Source organism: Phoca vitulina, unplaced genomic scaffold (genome assembly GCF_004348235.1).
Source record: "Phoca vitulina isolate PV1807 unplaced genomic scaffold, GSC_HSeal_1.0 scaffold7, whole genome shotgun sequence".
NCBI classification, from domain to species: domain Eukaryota; kingdom Metazoa; phylum Chordata; class Mammalia; order Carnivora; family Phocidae; genus Phoca; species Phoca vitulina.
In genome coordinates this window covers 67,126,953-67,145,637 of record NW_022589710.1, presented here as the reverse complement: position 1 = coordinate 67,145,637, position 18,685 = coordinate 67,126,953, and the positions used below count along the sequence as shown (strand labels likewise).

Genomic DNA, 18,685 nt, shown 5'->3' with positions numbered 1-18,685 from the left:
AGTCTCAGTGCTGCCTCTGAACACACCCCCAGAACCAGGCCATTCCGCACATCCCAGGCATGGTAGCTGCTATGCACCACACCCACCAGGAACTGGAAGGTGGCATCCCTCAGAGATGTCGGCAAGGGCTCCCACAGCCCAAGAGGGACCACCCTGACTGCCCTTGGCTCACAGAAACTCCTCCGCTGGAGAGGCAGTGGGCAGTTAGGGACACAAGAAGCCGGTGCCCAAGAAGGAGACCAATGTGACACCAAGATCTCAAGCACCGCTTCCTCTTCTAGGAACCCAGAAACCGTGTTTGCTCATTCATTTCAGAAAGCACTCCCAGCTGCCCTGCTTTGTGTTCAGGACCCCCACACAGTGCTCTACCAGCTCACCAGGTAAGGAAATGAAAGTCATCGACTAGTACTCTCAAGTTACAGCAGGAGCCTTTATAAATCCAATTTGCCTAGATCCGTGGTCTCTGCACTCTTCTGACAGCATGCCCCATCAAGGAAAAGCCCTTAAGCACGTATCTCCGAGATGTGTGTTTGTTTATAAGTACACAGTGTGCTACCATGCCAATAAATTATGAGCATTAAAACACCAAAAATAAACCATTCTAAAGGATGAGACAAGGACAAAATAACCAGTATTTTCAAGTATATTTTAACATGCCATTTACTAAATGCATCAACAAAGCCCTTTGAAATCATTAAATCAAATGAGTTAACAACATTTTTAGTGAGAGCTACCGAACTGGCTCCACTTCCGTTTTTTTTTTCAAATGTAGGGAACTTTCTATGACTCAGTGATTTGAAAGTAGCCCAGTTACGGCTTCAGTTTACTCATTGAAGCCTGTCAGAGCTAGCAAAGACTTCTCCCAGAGATGCACAGGCCTGGACAGAAGACATTCACCGCTGGCATCAAGGGAGATGTTGTCTACTCCCATCTGCCACTGATCCAAAGGAGTGTGTGAACATTTTACTAGGAAAGCTCCGCTTCCCCTCAGGTCAAAGAATGGTTCCTGCGACTAATCAGAGGGTATTACTGCATTCTCACATTTTTAACAACCAAATTCAAAATCCACCAAAATTTTCATTTAAAGGATTTTAAAGCAGACTAGAAAAACTGCTCCCAAGTTAAGAGTGCAGATATTAGCGTTTTTAATAGGTGACACATTCACGTACATTTTGGCAACAAAAGTTACAGAATGATGGAAACAAAAACATCTGTTTTCAAAACGTTCTTCCCATAGTACAAACTTCTTGGAAAGCAGTTACTCTCTTGTCCTTTATTAAAGTGTCACCTTTCCCATGATGGATGATTGTGATTTTTTTTCTAACATCTTCTAGGGTCCCACAATGTGCAGTTACTTATCATCAGAGAAAATTCGGGAAACACTTGAGGTTTTGTAAATGAAGATTCTACACTTCTTTAAGCTCAACAAGCCCCTGTTGCTGAAACACGCAGTGCACAAAGATTTTCATGGTCATCCTATGTCACTGCAATGGTGTCAAGAGCTGGCCACCTCAGGTCCTATCATCCGTAATGGTGAAGGGACTATAAACAACACTGTCCAACCCAAGGAGAGCAGTTAAGGCAAATATGGGTGTCTGCCTGGTGGAATGTTGAAAAGCTGTTTAAAACTGGAATCACAAACAGTGCTCTTTGGCAAGACGGACAGTACCTGATGCCTATTCTTGAATTATAGAAGAATTAAGTAGAGATTGGTATGGATAGAGACTGGGAAAAGATTCACCAACTTGAAGTGAATTGTTCTACGGGTAGTGAGATAACTTCTTAAATTATACTAATATTGTTGTCATAATGCTTTTTTTTAATAAATAAAGAATTCTTCCAAAAAGGCATCGGAAAAATGAACAGACTTAGTCTGGGGCCTATGTGTCTCTCTCATTAGGTCAATAGACAAGCAACTCTTCTAACAAACAAAAACTCCCCTCCTCAGGAATTAACTTAACTGGAAACCTGGTATTCCTTGAGCTTCCTCTTCTATCCTGAAACTCGTTCAGGCTACAGTTGGTGGTCAGAAACCACCCATGATGTGCCCAGTTAACAGATGCCCCCTCCTAGGGAGGATGGGGCAGAGGGATGCCCACCGTGGTCTCCATACATCCGGGCCAGGACACGGAGCAGCACTTGTGGGGACCTCAGGATGGGCATCAGACTGCAGCTCAGGCCCAGGATGCTTGCTCCAGCCAAGCAGCTAGGGGATCCATCCAGGGGATGAGGAAAGGCACGACCATTATGTCCCCCAGATGGAAAAGGGGCACATAGATGCCACTGTGGCCCCCACACCACCGAGAAGGCCCCAGCAGGCCCGAAATCTGTCCTCCTGACAGAGGCAACTGTGCCCACTGCTGACCTCTTGCTCGTTCAGATTCACTGCCAGTCCTTAAGCCCAAAAGGAAGAACAAACGATCTGCCTAGAGAAAAATGTTCCTTGTTTCTTGGACCATGGCATATAACCATATGCTTATTTCAGAAACGGCAGTGAATTAGCCATATTTTTTCAAAAAGTGCAGTGATACAGTCTTGCCAACAATGGGGAAAAGATGGGAGGAAAGCGAAAGCTGAGTTGCTAAAAGATGAGGACTGAGCTTTTTCTGCTAAAAAAAACCCATGTATTTCTGCGTGTTATTCTTCAACCTCCTAAAGAGATTGAGAAGAGAATCTATGTCTCTTAAGTACTGAAATGTTCTTCTTAGAAGACAAGCTTTATGTCTTTCCTCCTAGTTTTGTTTATAAGAACTAAGTCTTTGCTGTATTTGTTTGTTAAAAGGGTCCGAAACTAAAAGATTTTATAATTTCTAATAAGCTTCCAGATACATAATGGGAAACACGAAGGGAAGGAGGTCGAGCACAATACTGTGGCTCAGAAATCAGGACCCCAGCCACCATTGTCCAGCACTGTGCTCGGAACAGGAGGTGGTGCAGTCTCAGAGGGGCTGAAAGCCACACAGACCCAGGTGCCATCCCAGCCCCGTCACTTCCAGAGGAGGGACCTTGGAAAGGTCCCTTGGGCAGGTCCCTCACTGTGGTGTGTCCAGGGCCACACAAGGCTGTCCGGAGGGCAACACACAACATACATACTACATATAACATAAAGTGTTCTGGAGGACTTGGCAAAGAGCAAACAACAAAAGGGAGTCTTTGACTATTTGAAAAAAATTAAACCCCAAATTACTGAATTCATCCTTGCTTAAATTAAAAGCTAAAACCAGGGGGCTCCTGGGTGGCTCAGATGGTTAAGCATCTGCCTTCGGCTCAGGTCATGATCTCAAGTCCTGGGATCGAGCCCCACATCCGGCTCCCAGCTCAGCGGGGAGCCTGCTTCTCCCTCTCCCTCTGCCTCTCCCCCTGTTTGTGCTCTCTCTCTCTCTCTCAAATGAATAAATAAAATTTAAAAAAAAAAAAAGAAAGAAAAGAAAAAAGCTAAAACCAAAGGCTGTAAGTTTTTAACAGCAGGAACCTTGAGAGAGGAATGATCTGGAGTTTCTATCTTGAGGCTATGAGAACACAATGCCCTGGGCTAGCCTTTACATTTTGTTGAAGAGACATGGACAAAGGCTGGAAATATTTATCGGAGACTATCTCCAACGTGAACACTAGCCACGCTGAAGGTGAAGGTCCTTTCTCGTCAGATTTGTTCCCACTCTACCTTCTCATACATCAAGTACCTTGTTTATCACGTCCTCTGGCGATGCTACTTTAAGGACAATGGTTAGTTGCTACGTAACCTTTAACCCTGAGACTATCTTTGCTTGTTTACATGTTTGTTATAGAAAGTTCTATTTATTCACTGTATGCTGCTTATAGGAAATTGAGTTTTTAAATATTTAATCCACTAACACTGGCTTTATTGATCTGGTTATAATGAACTCAACAAGTACAAGAACTGTTCAGATCCTCTTGGAGTTAGGAAAAATCACTTCTTTTCCTCCTTGAATCAATAATGATACAAATAAACTATAAATCGTCATTAGAGCAAAAATATGTTTAAAACAGATTGCAGAAACTTAATTTGTTCTCTTGACACTATTATAACTACCCATGCTTCCATCACCAATGATGCTAAGATAAGGCAGCTGGTAACACTAGCCAGGGAATTCCTCAGAGTTGCCCCCTTCATTTCTCAGCTGGAGACCCAGGTGACCACCCACGTGGCTGGGGCAACACTGCCTGTCCACCCTAACACCTACCTTGGGGAACACTATCGTACGCAAGGCTCTGGGTCCCCAAAGGGTCCTCCTCTTCCACTCAGCATGTCTGGCCCCCAGCCTAGTTCCTAGCACACAACAGACATTTGATCCAGGTCAGATGAAAGCCAAGTATGGGACCCCAAGAAAGAGAGGGGAAGTTCATGCCCTCCTCTGCAGGGAGATGGCCCCTGTTACCTCCAGGCTTGCGTGCGGCTTGCACGTGTCATGCCACAACCCTCTGTGGCAGGTGTAATTAGCCCATTTCACAGCAGGAGAAATGAAAGCTTAGGGAGAAAAAAAAAAAAAAGCAAGCAAGCAAGCAAGCAAGCTCAGGGAGGTGAGGCCTCGTCCAGGGCCACACAAGTCAGCCATGCTGGGAGAGAGGCAAGACCTGTCTAACCCCAGAGTCCTGCTCTCTGCACCCTTCCTCGCCTGCCTGCAAGCTATCCGTGACCTTTCCTTCTCCTTAGCTCTGTGTTCACATCCACGGACTCACGAACATGTAGGGGAGACGTTGACAAGGGAAAGCTGATGCTGTCGGCTCGTGGTGATTGAGCTTGTGTTCCCAGGCAGGCGACATATGACTCATTTCGCTAAAATCAATATCGTTACACTCATCCTCTGGGAAGTACTTGGCCAGCTGTAAATCTAACCATTCTGACTCAAAGTTAACGAGAAAAGGAGCTTACTAACTTTCAAATCAAACTCTATGAATCAGAGGGCGCCTGGGTGGCTCAGTTGGTTAAGCGACTGCCTTCAGCTCAGGTCATGATCCTGGAGTCCCAGGATCGAGTCCCGCATCGGGCTCCCTGCTTGGCAGGGAGTCTGCTTCTCCCTCTGATCCTCCCCCCTCTCATGCTCTCTGTCTCTCATTCTCTCTCTCTCTCAAATAAATAAATAAAGTCTTTAAAAAAAAAAAGAACAAACTCTATGAATCAGAAACAGGGGCCGTCTCGGCATGCCTGGCGGAGTCCTGGGAAGGGTCCGGGTGAGAGGCAGACAGGCCTGTGTCTGCAGGTCCCCCGTGGACAAGTGGGGGTCTCTGGGTCAGCCCAGCGGGCCTCTCCAATCTGCAAACCAGCAGAATGAAGTGTAGCTGAAGAAGCTGTCCTGAATCAGAAAGAGGCCCGGCAGCCGCAGGCCCCAGACCGATGACAGGCCCGCAGACGGCGGCTGCCCGGCGGCAGCAGCAAAGACACAGCAGCCATGGCGGTGAGCTCTCTTTTACGTCAAGGCCGCCCACTGCTCTCAATTATCTGGACAAGACTGAATTTTCTAAAAATTAAAAAAAAAAAAAAAAAAAAAAAGAGTTCTGAACTTGCAAACAAGGTGTGTCCAAAAGTTTTGCCTCAAGTTGGCTTTCTGGGGCCCCGCAGGCTCCTGTGTTCAGGCTCTGGTCGGGTTCCGGTCAGTCCCCAGAGGCTGCTGACCCGCAGGGACAGCCACATGGCCGCACAGCTGCCACTGAGCATGCACAGAGCCGACGCGCCGCCCGGGCCGTGATGGTAGCCAGTGAACTAGCACCGTCGAGGAAAACCCGCCTTTTATCCACCCAGAGGGTGACGGCACGGGTGTGTACGGACATGCGGCAGGACCTGCAGGCACCTCCCAAAGTGTGAGACATGGGCTGGCGGGGTGTTTCACTGATGTTGAATAACGGGATTTAATATCCGTAACTAGGGCCGGCTTCTCACCCCAAAGCTGTACGGAAAGAGGGGAGGAAACAAGGCTGAGACTGGAGAGAAAAACTCTTCAGAGTGAAAGGAAAGGGTGTGCATGGGAATGGGGCGGGGTGCCCAGGGCCGAAGAGGGCACAGCCCTGAGAACAAGCTCGTTTAAAAGTGGGCCAGGAACGGGGCATCAGTGAAGGAATGAGCTTAGAAGAAAGAGGGGTGGTTGAGGACAAGGGAAAAGCAGAGGAGTCAGCAGGGTTTGGGGGGGGCACCTGCATTAGCGGGAGGGGGGGGGGGCAGCTGCTCTGGGCAAGAAGGCACTGGAAGGGCAGCACCAGGACCAATGTGAGCTCAGACCTCACTGGGCTCCGGAGCCCCTCAGAGACTCGGTATCTAGATCCAGTGGCAAAACCCCTGAGCCCAAAGGCCTGACGACACAGAACGTGCCAGGACCACCAGGAGCTGCACGTGTGCCCGCTGGCTGGGGCTCATGATGTAGCTGGGTGTCTGCCCTCCTGGCCTCCACAGGCACCTGAAGGATGCCTGAGTCCCCCTGAGCTGTACTGGGGGGACACTCAGTCATGGTGCTCAAAAGCCGAAGAATGGAGACGCCCAGGCCTCTCTGCAGGCACCTCCTCCAAGACCTGGTGGGTGGCACCACTTAGCCCAAAAGGAGCCCCATCTGCAGCCTCTTCTCTAAAGCCATGAGCTCCTGGTCCTCTTCAGCAGAGTTCAAATTTGGATGCTTCCCACCCTTCCCAGGCCAAGGGTACGCAAACTGTCAGGGCTAACATTTCTCCCGCTGCAGTGGTGGCTGTCAACAGCCAGAGAGGCCTCCTTCAGAAGGCCCAGGCAAGATCCATCTCAGTCGCCTTCCTCCTGGAGACCCTAAGTTATCCTCCACAGGTGGCGAGCCAGCTGCCCAGGGGAGAGCCAAGCAGGCTCCCTTAAGCAAACAGTTCGTCCATGGCAGGGAAACAGACGTGGCAGCCTCTGCCAGTCACACAGGCCAGAGGTGGATCCCAGCTCTGTTACTGCTGGCTGTGAGGCCTCGAGCAAGTCCCTGAATGTTCCCGGCCTCAGTGTCTAGGTCAATGAAATGGGGATAAAAACACTGTCTTCACAGGTTAGAGTAAGGACTAAATACATAATAAGCAAGGGGACTAACATCTCTTTACTCATCTCAGCTGGATACAGGCCAGAATGCTAGGAACCGGGGCTACATCACCCAGGGCCTGGCCCACGGTGCACACTCAGCCAATGGGATATTCCCCTTTCCTAGAGTGCTTCTGTGATGGGGGCCCCAGTCACGATGACCAGAACACACTTCTTGGGAAAACAAGAGAAAGGGTCATGTATGGGTCCAGTCCCAGCTGGCTGCTCATTTTCATGCCCCATAACCCCCCACTGAAAGACACAGGGACCCCCAGAGCAGGAGGAGATAACCAGGGGCTGGGGATGGCAAGGCTGCGGGCAGTGGGTATCTGAGTAAAGAAGGCCATGGACCTTCTCCAGCACTGGGTGCCTGGAGCTCTGGAGAGAGGGTCAGGCTGGGCTGTGGGAGGTCTGCATGCCCACCCAAAATAAAGGGCAGCTGCCATCCCATCGCCAGGAGGAAGCGGCTAGCCTACCACCAGTACTATTTTGTCATGGAGAAGCAAAACATGGAGGAGAAGCTGGGAGAACCCAGGAAGGCCTGTTTTCTTCCCAGCCTGCCCCTCAGACCCACACAGGGGACCAAGGGCCACACTAGTAAGCCAGCTGGGGGATCATCAGACTAGGGGCTTTTGAAGCCGAGCCACCAAAGCCACTCTGTATGAGGAAATGGCCCAGCAACTGGGGTTCTCTGGACACTCAGCAGGAACAAGGTCATTCTTTCCCACCATCTGAAGGGTCTCATGGGGCAGTGATGGAGGAAGGGAAGGGACATCTTTTGCTGAGTGCCTACCTTGGGCCAGGCATTCTGTAAAGCACCCACAAACATTATCTCAGCTATTCCCCTCAACCACCCCACCACCAGACAGGTCCTGTTACCCCCTTCCACAGATGCGGAAACGGAGGTGAAGGAACTTTCCCCGAGGATACCCAGCTCAGGTAAGTGGAAGAACACACCTGCACCCCGTCTGTGCTCCTTCTATCCCACTGCGCTGCCTCCAGCATCAGGCACCTGGGACCAGGTGGCATTGCACAGATGTCTGGATGCACATCAAGAGAGCTGACCAGGCCAAAGGAAGGAGGACAGGGTGCCCTCTCCAGCCAGGGCCATGGGGCTCCAGGGAGAGGAAAATCTCCTTTGCAGCCAACAAATGCAAAGTACGAGGCCCTGCGTACCTCTGAGGCCTTAACAGCCAGGCTGGGGGCAACTACCCGAGGGGCTGGAAGCTGCAAGAGACCAGTGCCAGCAGAACTGAACTGAACGAGGTCTTCGGGGGGATGCTGAGGAGACTGGCCGATTTGGCGTGCAGGACAGCTGACTCATAAGCCAGGTGACATTCGGGCCCTGGTGGAGTCGGCCAGGGTTCCCTGAGGCCACCTCAGCCTTATGCACTAAAGACGTTTTGTTAGGAAGATTACAGACTGAAGCGGGAGCACCAAAAATAATGAATCTGTGAGCGGATTTTATTTAGGTGTTGATTCATGGTTGTCTTATAAGCCAACAGCCCGTCAGAACTATAAATTAACGAGATAAAATGTTGCTGGCCCTCCATATTTCAGGCCGGGTATTGACATTTTAGAATCCACAGATTTTTAACTGTATTGATTGAAGACACCAGGATAAATGGCCTTGGCGCCAAATTCCCATTAACGACAATGGGCACCGAGTGACTAATTCCCAAAGCACTGCGGTGAGAACGCCCTGCATTGCCTTCTCCTGGCAGGGAGTTCTAATTAGATTGAAATGAAAAAGCCAAATCGCCAAGGGCAGAAAGAGGCAGATCAAGTAAAAAGGAAAATCAGACTCAGTGATGAGAAAGGATGAGATAAGTCAAACCAGGCTGAGAGCCATAGGGGCTGCCCAAGCCCACCAACCTCTGCTAAAGAAAGCACCTAGTACAACCTGGGGTGGGGATGCAGAGCTGAGGTGGGAGACCTGGGGGGAGCCTACTCGCCTACCGTGGCAGCCACTGATGGGTTTCACTGCTCAGCAAGGGCCAGCCTCCACTCACACACTGAGCAGCTGCTCCAAGCCAGCCCTGGCCAGATGATGGAGACACCAAAACTCCCAGGACAGGTCCCATTCTCAAGGAGTGCCCACACTAGTCAGGGAGACAGACACAGAAACCAGCAACCCCCTTGGCAAGAGAGGTCCCATCTAGGGGCTGGGGGGCTTCTCCAAGGGTAAGGTCCAAACCCTGAGACCCTTGTCCCCAAGGGACAAAGAATATCCAACAAGCTCACCAACAAGCTCACCCCACCAGATCTTGTACATAGTAGGTACTCAGTAAGTACCTACTGAATGACTGGAACTGAGCTCTCAACAGATGAACCAGGTGAGGAGTGCTATTCCCGGGAGGTGGGTGGACTGGAAAAGTCCTCCATCTCAGGCAAAGCCCTGAGGACGGGGCTGCGCCTTCCCTATACCACCCACCACACCACAGCTGGAGGAGCGCGCTGGGCCTGGGGCCAGACAAGCTTCTCTCCCTGAAGTTCTGCCACCAACTGGGCAAGGCATGCCTTCTCCCCTCCTCCTGCTCTCCACCCTGCCTCGGGTCATTCCCAACCAGCTGCAGACACTAGGGAGAACTGCCCAGAGTACAAATCAAGCCGTGATTCTCTCCTGCTCCAAACTCAACAATGGCCCCCTACCGCCATCTGCTGTGGCAGTCCCTAACTTGTCAGGCAGGAAGACTTTCAACATCTAAAAATTTCGGAACCACCCCCCACACACACACCCCCACACACAATGGCACTGTCTCTTTAACATCTGTTGATTGAGAAGATCCATTAGGACAAAGGGCCACTAGGAATCCATTAATGTTATCAAATGAACTTGTACTTAATTAATCCAACATCCCACCCCCCCCCCAGTATGCATCACTCCTTCGCTCTGTGGGTGGGCAGTGCAGGTACCCAGGGGTGCTCAGTGACCCTGGAATGGGGAACAGTGCCTGGAGAATGCATACCTCATAGGCCAGGAACTGCATGAAGCTCAAGCTCCTGTTCCTGCACCTCCAGACTCGCTGCCCCAGATCCCTGCACCCCACATTTCCACACACACCACGCAGTTCATGTTCCTGTACCAACTCTGTCCTCACTGTCCTGTCTACTGAGAACCCATTTCTCTCCCCCTCAACCGTGCCCCCTTCACCTGGATCCTCTGTCCCCCTCATTCCTGCCTCAGGGTAGGTTCCGCTTTCTCCCAGAAGTCTTTTTTGATCTTCTAGGCTAGACGTTCTTGCACTTCCTGTATCTCACTCCCTCACTGTAATCTGGGATTCTCGCTGCACTTCTGTCTCCCCCAGCAAACGAGAGCTTCTGGGGTGGATTTTGGGTCTTGTTCACCTCTGTGTCTCCAATGCTGAGCACGGCTTACTGGGCACATAGAAACACAGTGAGCCGAGCAGACCTGTGCGTGAAAAGAGGAGTCTGGTGGTGCCGGCCCTGAAGGGTGAGTGGGGCCTAAGTGAGACCCCGTTTGTAAGGCTGTAGGAGAACATTACCTGCTGCAGTCACCACCAACTAAGTGGCACCAAACCCCTGAGCCACGGCCCCCTCATCGGCCCTGCGGGGCTCACGGTAAGATCACAAATGGTTGGGGAAACACTTTGTTGAGAAGAAAAACACCATACAGATGTAGAAAGAGCACAGGATTTGCACTTGCAGGCATGGCTCTAAATCCCCACTTGCCACGCGCCACTGGGAGGCTCTGAGCAAGCTGCTCGCTGCAGTGAGCCTCGGGCTTCTCACCTATAAAACGGGGGAAAGCAGCACGGGCAGCAGGCTGGGGTGAGGACGGCACGTTCTGTACAAAGCCCGCGGCACAGTGCTGACCACTGACACAGCCGTCGGTCTTTTCATCGGCCCCACTGAGGGCGCGTGGGGCTCGGTCAGAGGAGCTCAGGACCGCCCCTCAGCAGGCCAGAGGGGATGAGGGTGCTCGGGTCGGGAAACAACCCCCACAGTTACCCCAATCCATCCACTGTGCTCCTTCCCTGCACCCCCTCCATGCTGCGGGGGAGGAGCTGTGTGGTTGGGCCCAGAACTGTCATCTCCTGCTTGCCAGGCCCTGGGAGACTGCTGAGCGGGAGAGGCCTCTCTGAAGACTGAAGGGGACACCCCAGGGAAGGGTGGGAACTCTGTCCAGCAGAAAAGTGACCAGAAGAAGCCCAGGGAGGCAAAGGCAACATGGGTGCTGAGACCAGCCAGCCTGAGTCAGGGGCAGAGGTTTCAAGCCAGCTCTGGCCTCACCTGAGGAGCACAGACAGGACCCCACTCGGGGGGCTGTGGCTGGATCGGGGGCTGAGAGTGCCTGTTGCACAGGAGCCCCCGGGAGTGTCAAGTTCCTTCCGCTGCCTTCTCTCTCCTTCTCGCCCTGCTTGTCAAGAGCCCCCTTAGGATTTACCCAGCACAAATCCATCTTACCCAAATGCCTTTTCAGTGTAGGCACTAAAGCAGAACTCGTTTGCAGACTTTCCCTATGAGCTGGAATCATTCCTTACAGCCTTTCAACGATAATGAATTGACAGGAATTCTAAACTGATTTCAACCAAAGGACACCGTGATAAAGCTAAATCTATTTTGGTACAAATTACATGTCAGAAGTTGATTAAAAAGCCACCTCTTTATCCAGCCCCACAGCTTGGGGCTGAGACAACCTTGCGGCTCTGTCCTCTGTCTCTCAAACCCCCTGTGGAGAGTCCTGGTTCTGGGCAAACGCCCTGGAAACCTGCTCACCAAGTGTGAGCCTCTCCTGCGGGCTCTCTCCTACTGCCCTGAAACCGCGTGCAGCTTGTGGCTGCTGACTGTCCAGAGAAGCTTCCGGGTGAGGAAGGGGTGCCTCGGGGTAACAATGCCGTGAAACACACCTGTTTCAAGGTCTGTTAGGTGTAGGGCGAAGTCGAAGCCACCGCTGAGGATGCGCCGGCCACAGGGAGACCAGCGGGCAGCCCGCACCGCCTCACTGTGCAGGGAGTAGGTCTGCAAGCAGCGGCCCGAGTCCACGGCGTTCCACACCTACAAGGCAAACACAGTGCCAGATGTCAAACATGGGGGCCTGACCTCCGGGGCTCAGCCTGGCCCCTCTACAGGAGGAGAGGGTCTCATAGTGGAACTAGATGCCTGTTATTTTACCAACCAAACAATACTGTTAGACTTTTCCTTGTTGAAGTGTAAAGGCTTGGGGCTGGCGAGGTGAGGGGGAGTTTTTCCCAAAACCTTTCCTGGGGTTAAGGGAACCCCCAAGAAAACAGCATGCCCAAGTTCTGCCACTCAGCCACCCAGCCCTTCCCATCCACTTTGCAGCTGCTCACCACCAAACATCCTGCTCTGTTCACTGTCTTGTAGCCCAGTCTTGCCTGCATCTCTGACATCTGTCCTCTGAGACGGGGCTTTGTGAGCCCTGGAGTGGACACTGCACCAGGTCAGGCTATCTTCAGGGTCCCGCTTTAAGAGTAAGATCCAAAACAGCCTTGCCACACCTGTGCTTACAGTGGGGTAAAGAGCCAGTATCTGCCCAAAGGGCCAGCTGTTCTTTTTTCTAGGGAGAAGGTATGGTCCCTCATTCCCACCCTGGCTTTCAATGGTGATGAGGCCCGTGGCAGAAAGCCCCATGTACATTCAATGACTTCTGAAATACATTCTTAAACCCTCAAGTATAAACTGCACATTCTAAGAGCCAGGGCCACCCCACACATGAGAGAGCCCTTCACCAGCTCTCCCAGGAACCCCAGGGAAAGGCTGGTTAGCATGGAGCCTGACAGGGCTGGCTCTGGGCCTGGCACGCACACACACTTAGTAGGGCTAGGCTCCTACCTTCACTGTCACTACAGGAAGCAGGGGATGCTCCCACCCACCATTTGAGGTGGCTTAGAGGATCGAACATGAGAAGCAGGGAGAGCACCGGCAGCCAGAACATGGGCATCGGAGCCAAGTGCCTCTCATGTGATGCTTCTGCTTGCAGGTCATGTGACTTGGCCAAGCAGCTTGGCCTCGCTGGGCCTCAGTCTCCTCCTCCATGAAGTGGGGATAAGAAGAGCCCCATCCCAAGGACTGTGGTGAGGAATGAGTGGGGCTGGTGGGCGTGCTCCTTGGGGCTTGCCACACACGCAGCTCTTACCAGCAGTGCTCTCTGGCCCTCTCTCAGTTACATCAGAGAACCCAAGCTTCATGTCCTTCATTTCCCTGATAACCCAAAGTGTACCCACACATCCACAGACCCGATCCAGAGACAGACTTCCCTTTCAAGATGGGAAAATTTATCCTGCTGCATCCAGAAGTTCCTCAAAATGCAAAGGATCAGAGTTCTGAAAGTATGTTTCCTGGGCATATGTAAATGTCTGAGCTTAAGAAAACAAGAGGTCAATAGCAGCCATCAAAGAATGCTAATAGAGCTCAGATCCTTTTTTCCTTCTTAGGGGTTAATAGCTGGGGTCTCAAACTGAAAAATCAAGAAAGAGCAGCATTTACATTTGAAATATGGACAGAGGTGTGCCTGGCTAGCTCAGTTGATACAGCACGCAACTATTCTTTTATTTATTTATTATTTATTTTTTAATTTTATTATGTTATGTTAGTCACCATACATCATTGGTTTTTGATGTGGTGATCCATGATCCATTGTTTTCGTATAACACCCAGTGCTCCATGCAGTACGTGCCCTCCTTAATACCCATCACCGGGCTAACCAATCCCCCTCCCCCCTCCCCTCTAAAGCCCTGTTTGTTTCTCAGAGTCCATAGTCTCTCATGGTTCATCTCTCCCTCCAACTCCCCCCCCCCCATTTTTCCCTTCCTTCTCCTAATGTCCTCCATGTTATTCCTTATGTTCCACAAATAAGTGCGCAACTCTTATCTCAGCATGAGTTCCAGCCCCACATTGGGCATGGAGCCTACTTAAAAAAAAAAAAAAAAAGTTAGAAATATGGACAGAAATAATGGAAGAAACAGCCAGAAGCCTTCAAAGTGGAGTGGGAGTTTGTGGTAGAACAGAGTGCAGTTTTTTCAAAACTATGTACAAGTATGACTCTTTAATAGAAAAAATAAAGTAAAATTAATGAATTACACCTACAGGGTTAACATGGCTGAGCAATAAAAAACATAATATTGATTACATAAGACAAGCTGCATATATGCAGCAAGATACCATCTAAGTTATAAAAACAGGAAACATTGCTTCTATCAAAAAAAAAGAAAAAAGAAGAAGAAGAAGAAAGGAAAGAACAAGTGTTGGGGAGAATGTGGAGAAACTCGAAGCTCCGTGCACTGTTGGGGGGAGTGTGAAAAGGTGTAGCCTGTGTGGACACAGTACAACAGTTTCTTTAAAAATTATGTGAAGAGGCGCCAGCGTGGCTCAGTCAGTTAAGCATCTGCCTTCGGCTCAGGTCATGATCCCAGGGTCCTGGAATCAAGTCCCACGTCATCCTCAGGCTTCCTGCTCATCGGGGAGTCTGCTTCTCCCTCTCCCTCTGCCCCTCCCCCCTGCTCATGCTCTCTCTCGCACTCTCTCTCAAATAATAAAATCTTTTTAAAAAATTATGCATAGTCACCACAGGATCCAGCAATTCCACTTGTGTGTATATACCCAAAAAACTGAAAGCAGGGTCTCAAAGAGATACCTGCACACCAAAGTTCATAGCAGCATTATTCACAGGAGTCAAAAGGCGAAAACAACCCTAGTGTCCATCAACAGATGAATTGATCAACAACACGTGGTCCATCCATATACTATTCAGCCTTGAAAAGGAAGGAGATTCTGACACCTGCCCCAACATGGATGGACCCTGAAGACACTATGCTGAGTGTCTTCTGACATAAGCCAGACACAGAAGGGCAAATACTGTATCATTCCACTTACACGAGGTTCCTAGAATAGTCAAAATCATAGCTATAGAAAGGAGAATGGGGGGGGGGGGGGGGGGGGGGGGGGGGGGAGGGTGGGAAGTCAGTGTTTAATGGGGATAGAGTTTTAGTTTTGTGAGCCAAAAAGAGTTCTAGAAATGGATGGTGATGATGGTTGCACAGCAATGTGAATGTGCTCAATGCCACTGAACTGTGCACTTGAAAATGGTTAAAACAGTAAATCCTGTGCTGTATGCATTTTATACAATCTTAAAAACACACATGATGAGGGGGCGCCAGGGTGGCTCAGTCATTAAGCGTCTGCCTTCGGCTCAGGTCATGATCCCAGGGTGCTGGGACTGAGCCCCGCATCGGGCTCCCTGCTCAGCAGGCAGTCTGCTTCTCCCTCTCCCACTCTCCCTGCTTGTGTTCCCTCTCTCGCGCTGTCTCTCTCTGTCAAATAAATAAATAAAATCTTAAAAAAGAAAAAAAAAACACGATGCAAAATTCTATCATGTTTATTTGTGCATTTGCAGTAAGACTGTAACAATATGTATGAAGATGAGGGTCACTCCAGGGAGTGGCGGGGGAGGGCGGGGCTGACAGAAGGGTACTGTGAACACTATGCTGTATTTCTGAGAGAGAAAGAGAGAGAGAGAGAGAGAGAGAGAGAGAGAGAGAGACTGACTATGCTCTGAAGCAAATATTCCAAAATGTTTCCATCTATTAAAGTATTCATTTTTGGGACCCCTGGGCGGCTCAGTCAGTTAAGCATCCGACTCTTGATTTCAGCTCAGGTCATGATCTCAGGGTTGTGAGATCAAGCCCCGTATTGGGCTCCGTGTTGAGCATTAAGCCTACTTAAGATTCTCTCTCTCCCTCTGCCCCTCCCCAACTCTAAAAAAATAAATAAAAATTTTTTAAAAACTCATTTTTTCATTCATTCAACAAACATTTCCTGAGTACCTGCATTAGCCAGGCATTGTTCAGCAGTAAACAACTAAGACAAAAATCTCTGCCTTCAATGAGACAGACACTAAACAAGATAAACAAGCAGAATCTATGTAGCATACAAGGTATTGGTAAAGACCGAGGGCATAAGTGAGCAGGAAAGGAGCTCTAAGGTCAGGAGAAGGAGTTGAAATGGTGGCCAGGAAGAGCCTCTCAGAGAAGGTGGCTTTGAAGGAAGACCTGAAGGGGTGAGGAAAGGAGCTGTACAGAAATTGGGGAAGAATCCTGCAGGCAGAAACAGGACCCCTCTGGCTGCTGTGCCAGGAGGAGCATGCGGGGCAAGGGAGACATGGGAAGACAGTGTGGAGCTTCTGCAAGAATCCAGGGGAGAGAGCAGCACGGTTGGAACCAGTTGGAGGCAGTGGAAAAGTGGCCTTGCTTGGAAGGTAGAACCAACAAAATAAGGAGGAGGAGAAAGTTAAGAAAGGAGGAAGAGGAGGAGCAGGGGAAGAAAAGAGGAGGAGAAAACACCAAGGCCCAAAGCAGCAAACCGGTGAGTCTGAATTCGTGGCCAGGGGGCCTTCTGAATCAGCCATGGAGACATGTTTAAGGAAATCCATCAATCTGTAAATTGTCCGATAACTCTCCTCTGAAGTGAAAAATGCATACTTGGCTCTCCTGGTTGATATATACACAAGCATAGTGTCAGAATCAATGCAGACCAGTCAGCCACTTCTCAAAGCTACCCAGGGTGAAGGAGAGAAGAATCTCTGCTAATCGCTCTCCCTAATTGAATTTAATGTTCACTGTCAGGTTTTAAAGATTAATTCCCAAACACTGTGGCAGGCTGAAGTGTGTACCTTTTTTCAATTAAGTAATTAGAGATCCCAATCTGCCTCCATGGAATTAAGGAGTTAAGTCTTCTGTCAAATGTTCTAAGATGACTTGATGCATTAACTAGAGAGAGACATTCTATGTGTCCAACAGAAGTCAGATTCGGAAAGAACACGACAAGTAAAATGTACATTTGCTTGGCTGTCCCATATTTACTGTGGTTTCCATGTCCTGGTTATTGATACATGGGCCCACCAGGAGTTCCTCACAGTCTCTTAAGACCTACTGCTTTAGCAATGTTCTTCCTGCCTACCTGTCCACCTTGTTTTTGATTACAAAACAAATACAATCTCCTTGTAAAATATTCAAATTATATAGGTATGCAAAAAAACAATATCCCATAGGAATCAACTATAAGACTGTGGTTTCTCTGATTATATTAGAAGTCTGCTTGGGGAGGGGTGGGGGAGTGGGGGACAGAGAAACACAAAGAAGAAAATAAGAATCATCCATAATTCTACCACTTGGACATAATGGCTATCAAACTTCTGGGTGAACCTTGCCTCCCATTTGGCCCCTCCCTGAGAGCTCCTACCTTGCAGACCTTCCTAGTTCAGCTGCACCTCCCGGCTTCTTCTCCACCCCTTGACAGCCCCTGCTGCCCCAGTATATCATTCTAGAGACCACTGTCAGACTCACTAGCTCAGCAAGCCTGTGCAACCAGGGCCCAAACCTTCACCAAGCCACCTGCCTACAAAAGCTTTGGGATTCCTTTACAGTGTGTGTGTCAAGGGCTAGAATTGCACTGAATCTACAGACCAGTCTGGGGGGATGTCTTAACAACACTGAGTCTTCCAATGCATGAATAGGATATGTCTTTCCTTTTATTTAGGTCTTCCTTAATTTCTCTAAGCAATGGTTTGTAGTTTTTTAATGAAAAAATCTGCACATCTTTTGTAAAACTTATCCCTAATTAGTTCATGTTTTGATATTATAAATGGTATTTCTGATTTTTAATTTCTGGTTCTTCATTTCCAATACATAGAAATACAATTACTTTTTGCATATTGACCTTGAATTCTGCAATTGCTAAACCAACTTTTCAATTCTAGAAGTTTTTTTTGTAGATTGAGTAGAATTTTCTACATAGACAATTGGGTTCTCAGCAAATAAAAGACAGTTTTACTTTCTCCTTTCCAATATGGATATCTTTTGTTTCTTTTTCTTGCCTTATTGCACTGGCTAGAATCTCCAGTACAATGCTGAATAGACATGGTGAGAGTGGACACCCTTGCTTTGTTCCTGATCTGATGGGGAAAGCAGTTTTTTTACACAGTTAAGTATAATGTGAAAGCTAATGTTTTCATAAATGCCCCTTATCAGTTTGAGAAAATTCTCTTCTATTTCTAGTTTGCAAAAGTTTTTATCAGACATGAATACTGTATATTGTCAAATGCTCCTTCTGTATCTCTTCACATGATCATTCAGTTCTTCTTTTATAGTTAATATGCTGAAATGCACTGATTGATTTCCAAATATGAAATGAACCTTGCATTCCTGAGACAGATTTTACTTGGTCATGATATTATAAACACATAGAAATAAGTATGTATGTATACACACACACACACACACACACACACAGGTGGATTAATCTGCTAAAATTTTATTTAAAAATTTTGTACCTATGTTCATGAAAGATACTCATCTATCACTTTCTTCTCTTACAATGTCTTTTTCTTGTTGGGTATAAGGTAATGATGGTCTCACAGAATGAGCTGAAAAAAAGTTTCCTTCTCTATGACTTTCTAGAAGAGTTTGAATAGAATTGTGTAGTAGCTTCCTAGGGCTGCCATAACAAAGTACCATAAACTGAGTGGCTTAAACAACAGAATTGTATTATATCTCATGATTAAGGAAACTAAAAGTCAGAAATCAAGGTCTTAGCAGGGTTGGCCCTTTCTGAGGGCCGTGAGGGAAGGACCTGTTCCAGACCTTTCTTTTTCACTTATATATAGCTCTCTTCACA

General features: G+C 48.8%; 1 protein-coding gene across 8 annotated transcripts in view; it reads right to left on the bottom strand.

Moving 5' to 3' along the window:
- The window catches only part of WDR25 (WD repeat domain 25), a 139,823-nt gene that overhangs the window by 41,259 nt on the left and 79,879 nt on the right, over window positions 1-18,685 (bottom strand). For all 8 annotated transcript variants that reach the window (XM_032405935.1, XM_032405933.1, XM_032405929.1 and 5 more), the window contains exon 3: window positions 11,902-12,049. In XM_032405935.1, the coding sequence (XP_032261826.1) occupies window positions 11,902-12,049 (148 nt within the window). The remainder of the gene's footprint in view (window positions 1-11,901; window positions 12,050-18,685) is intronic.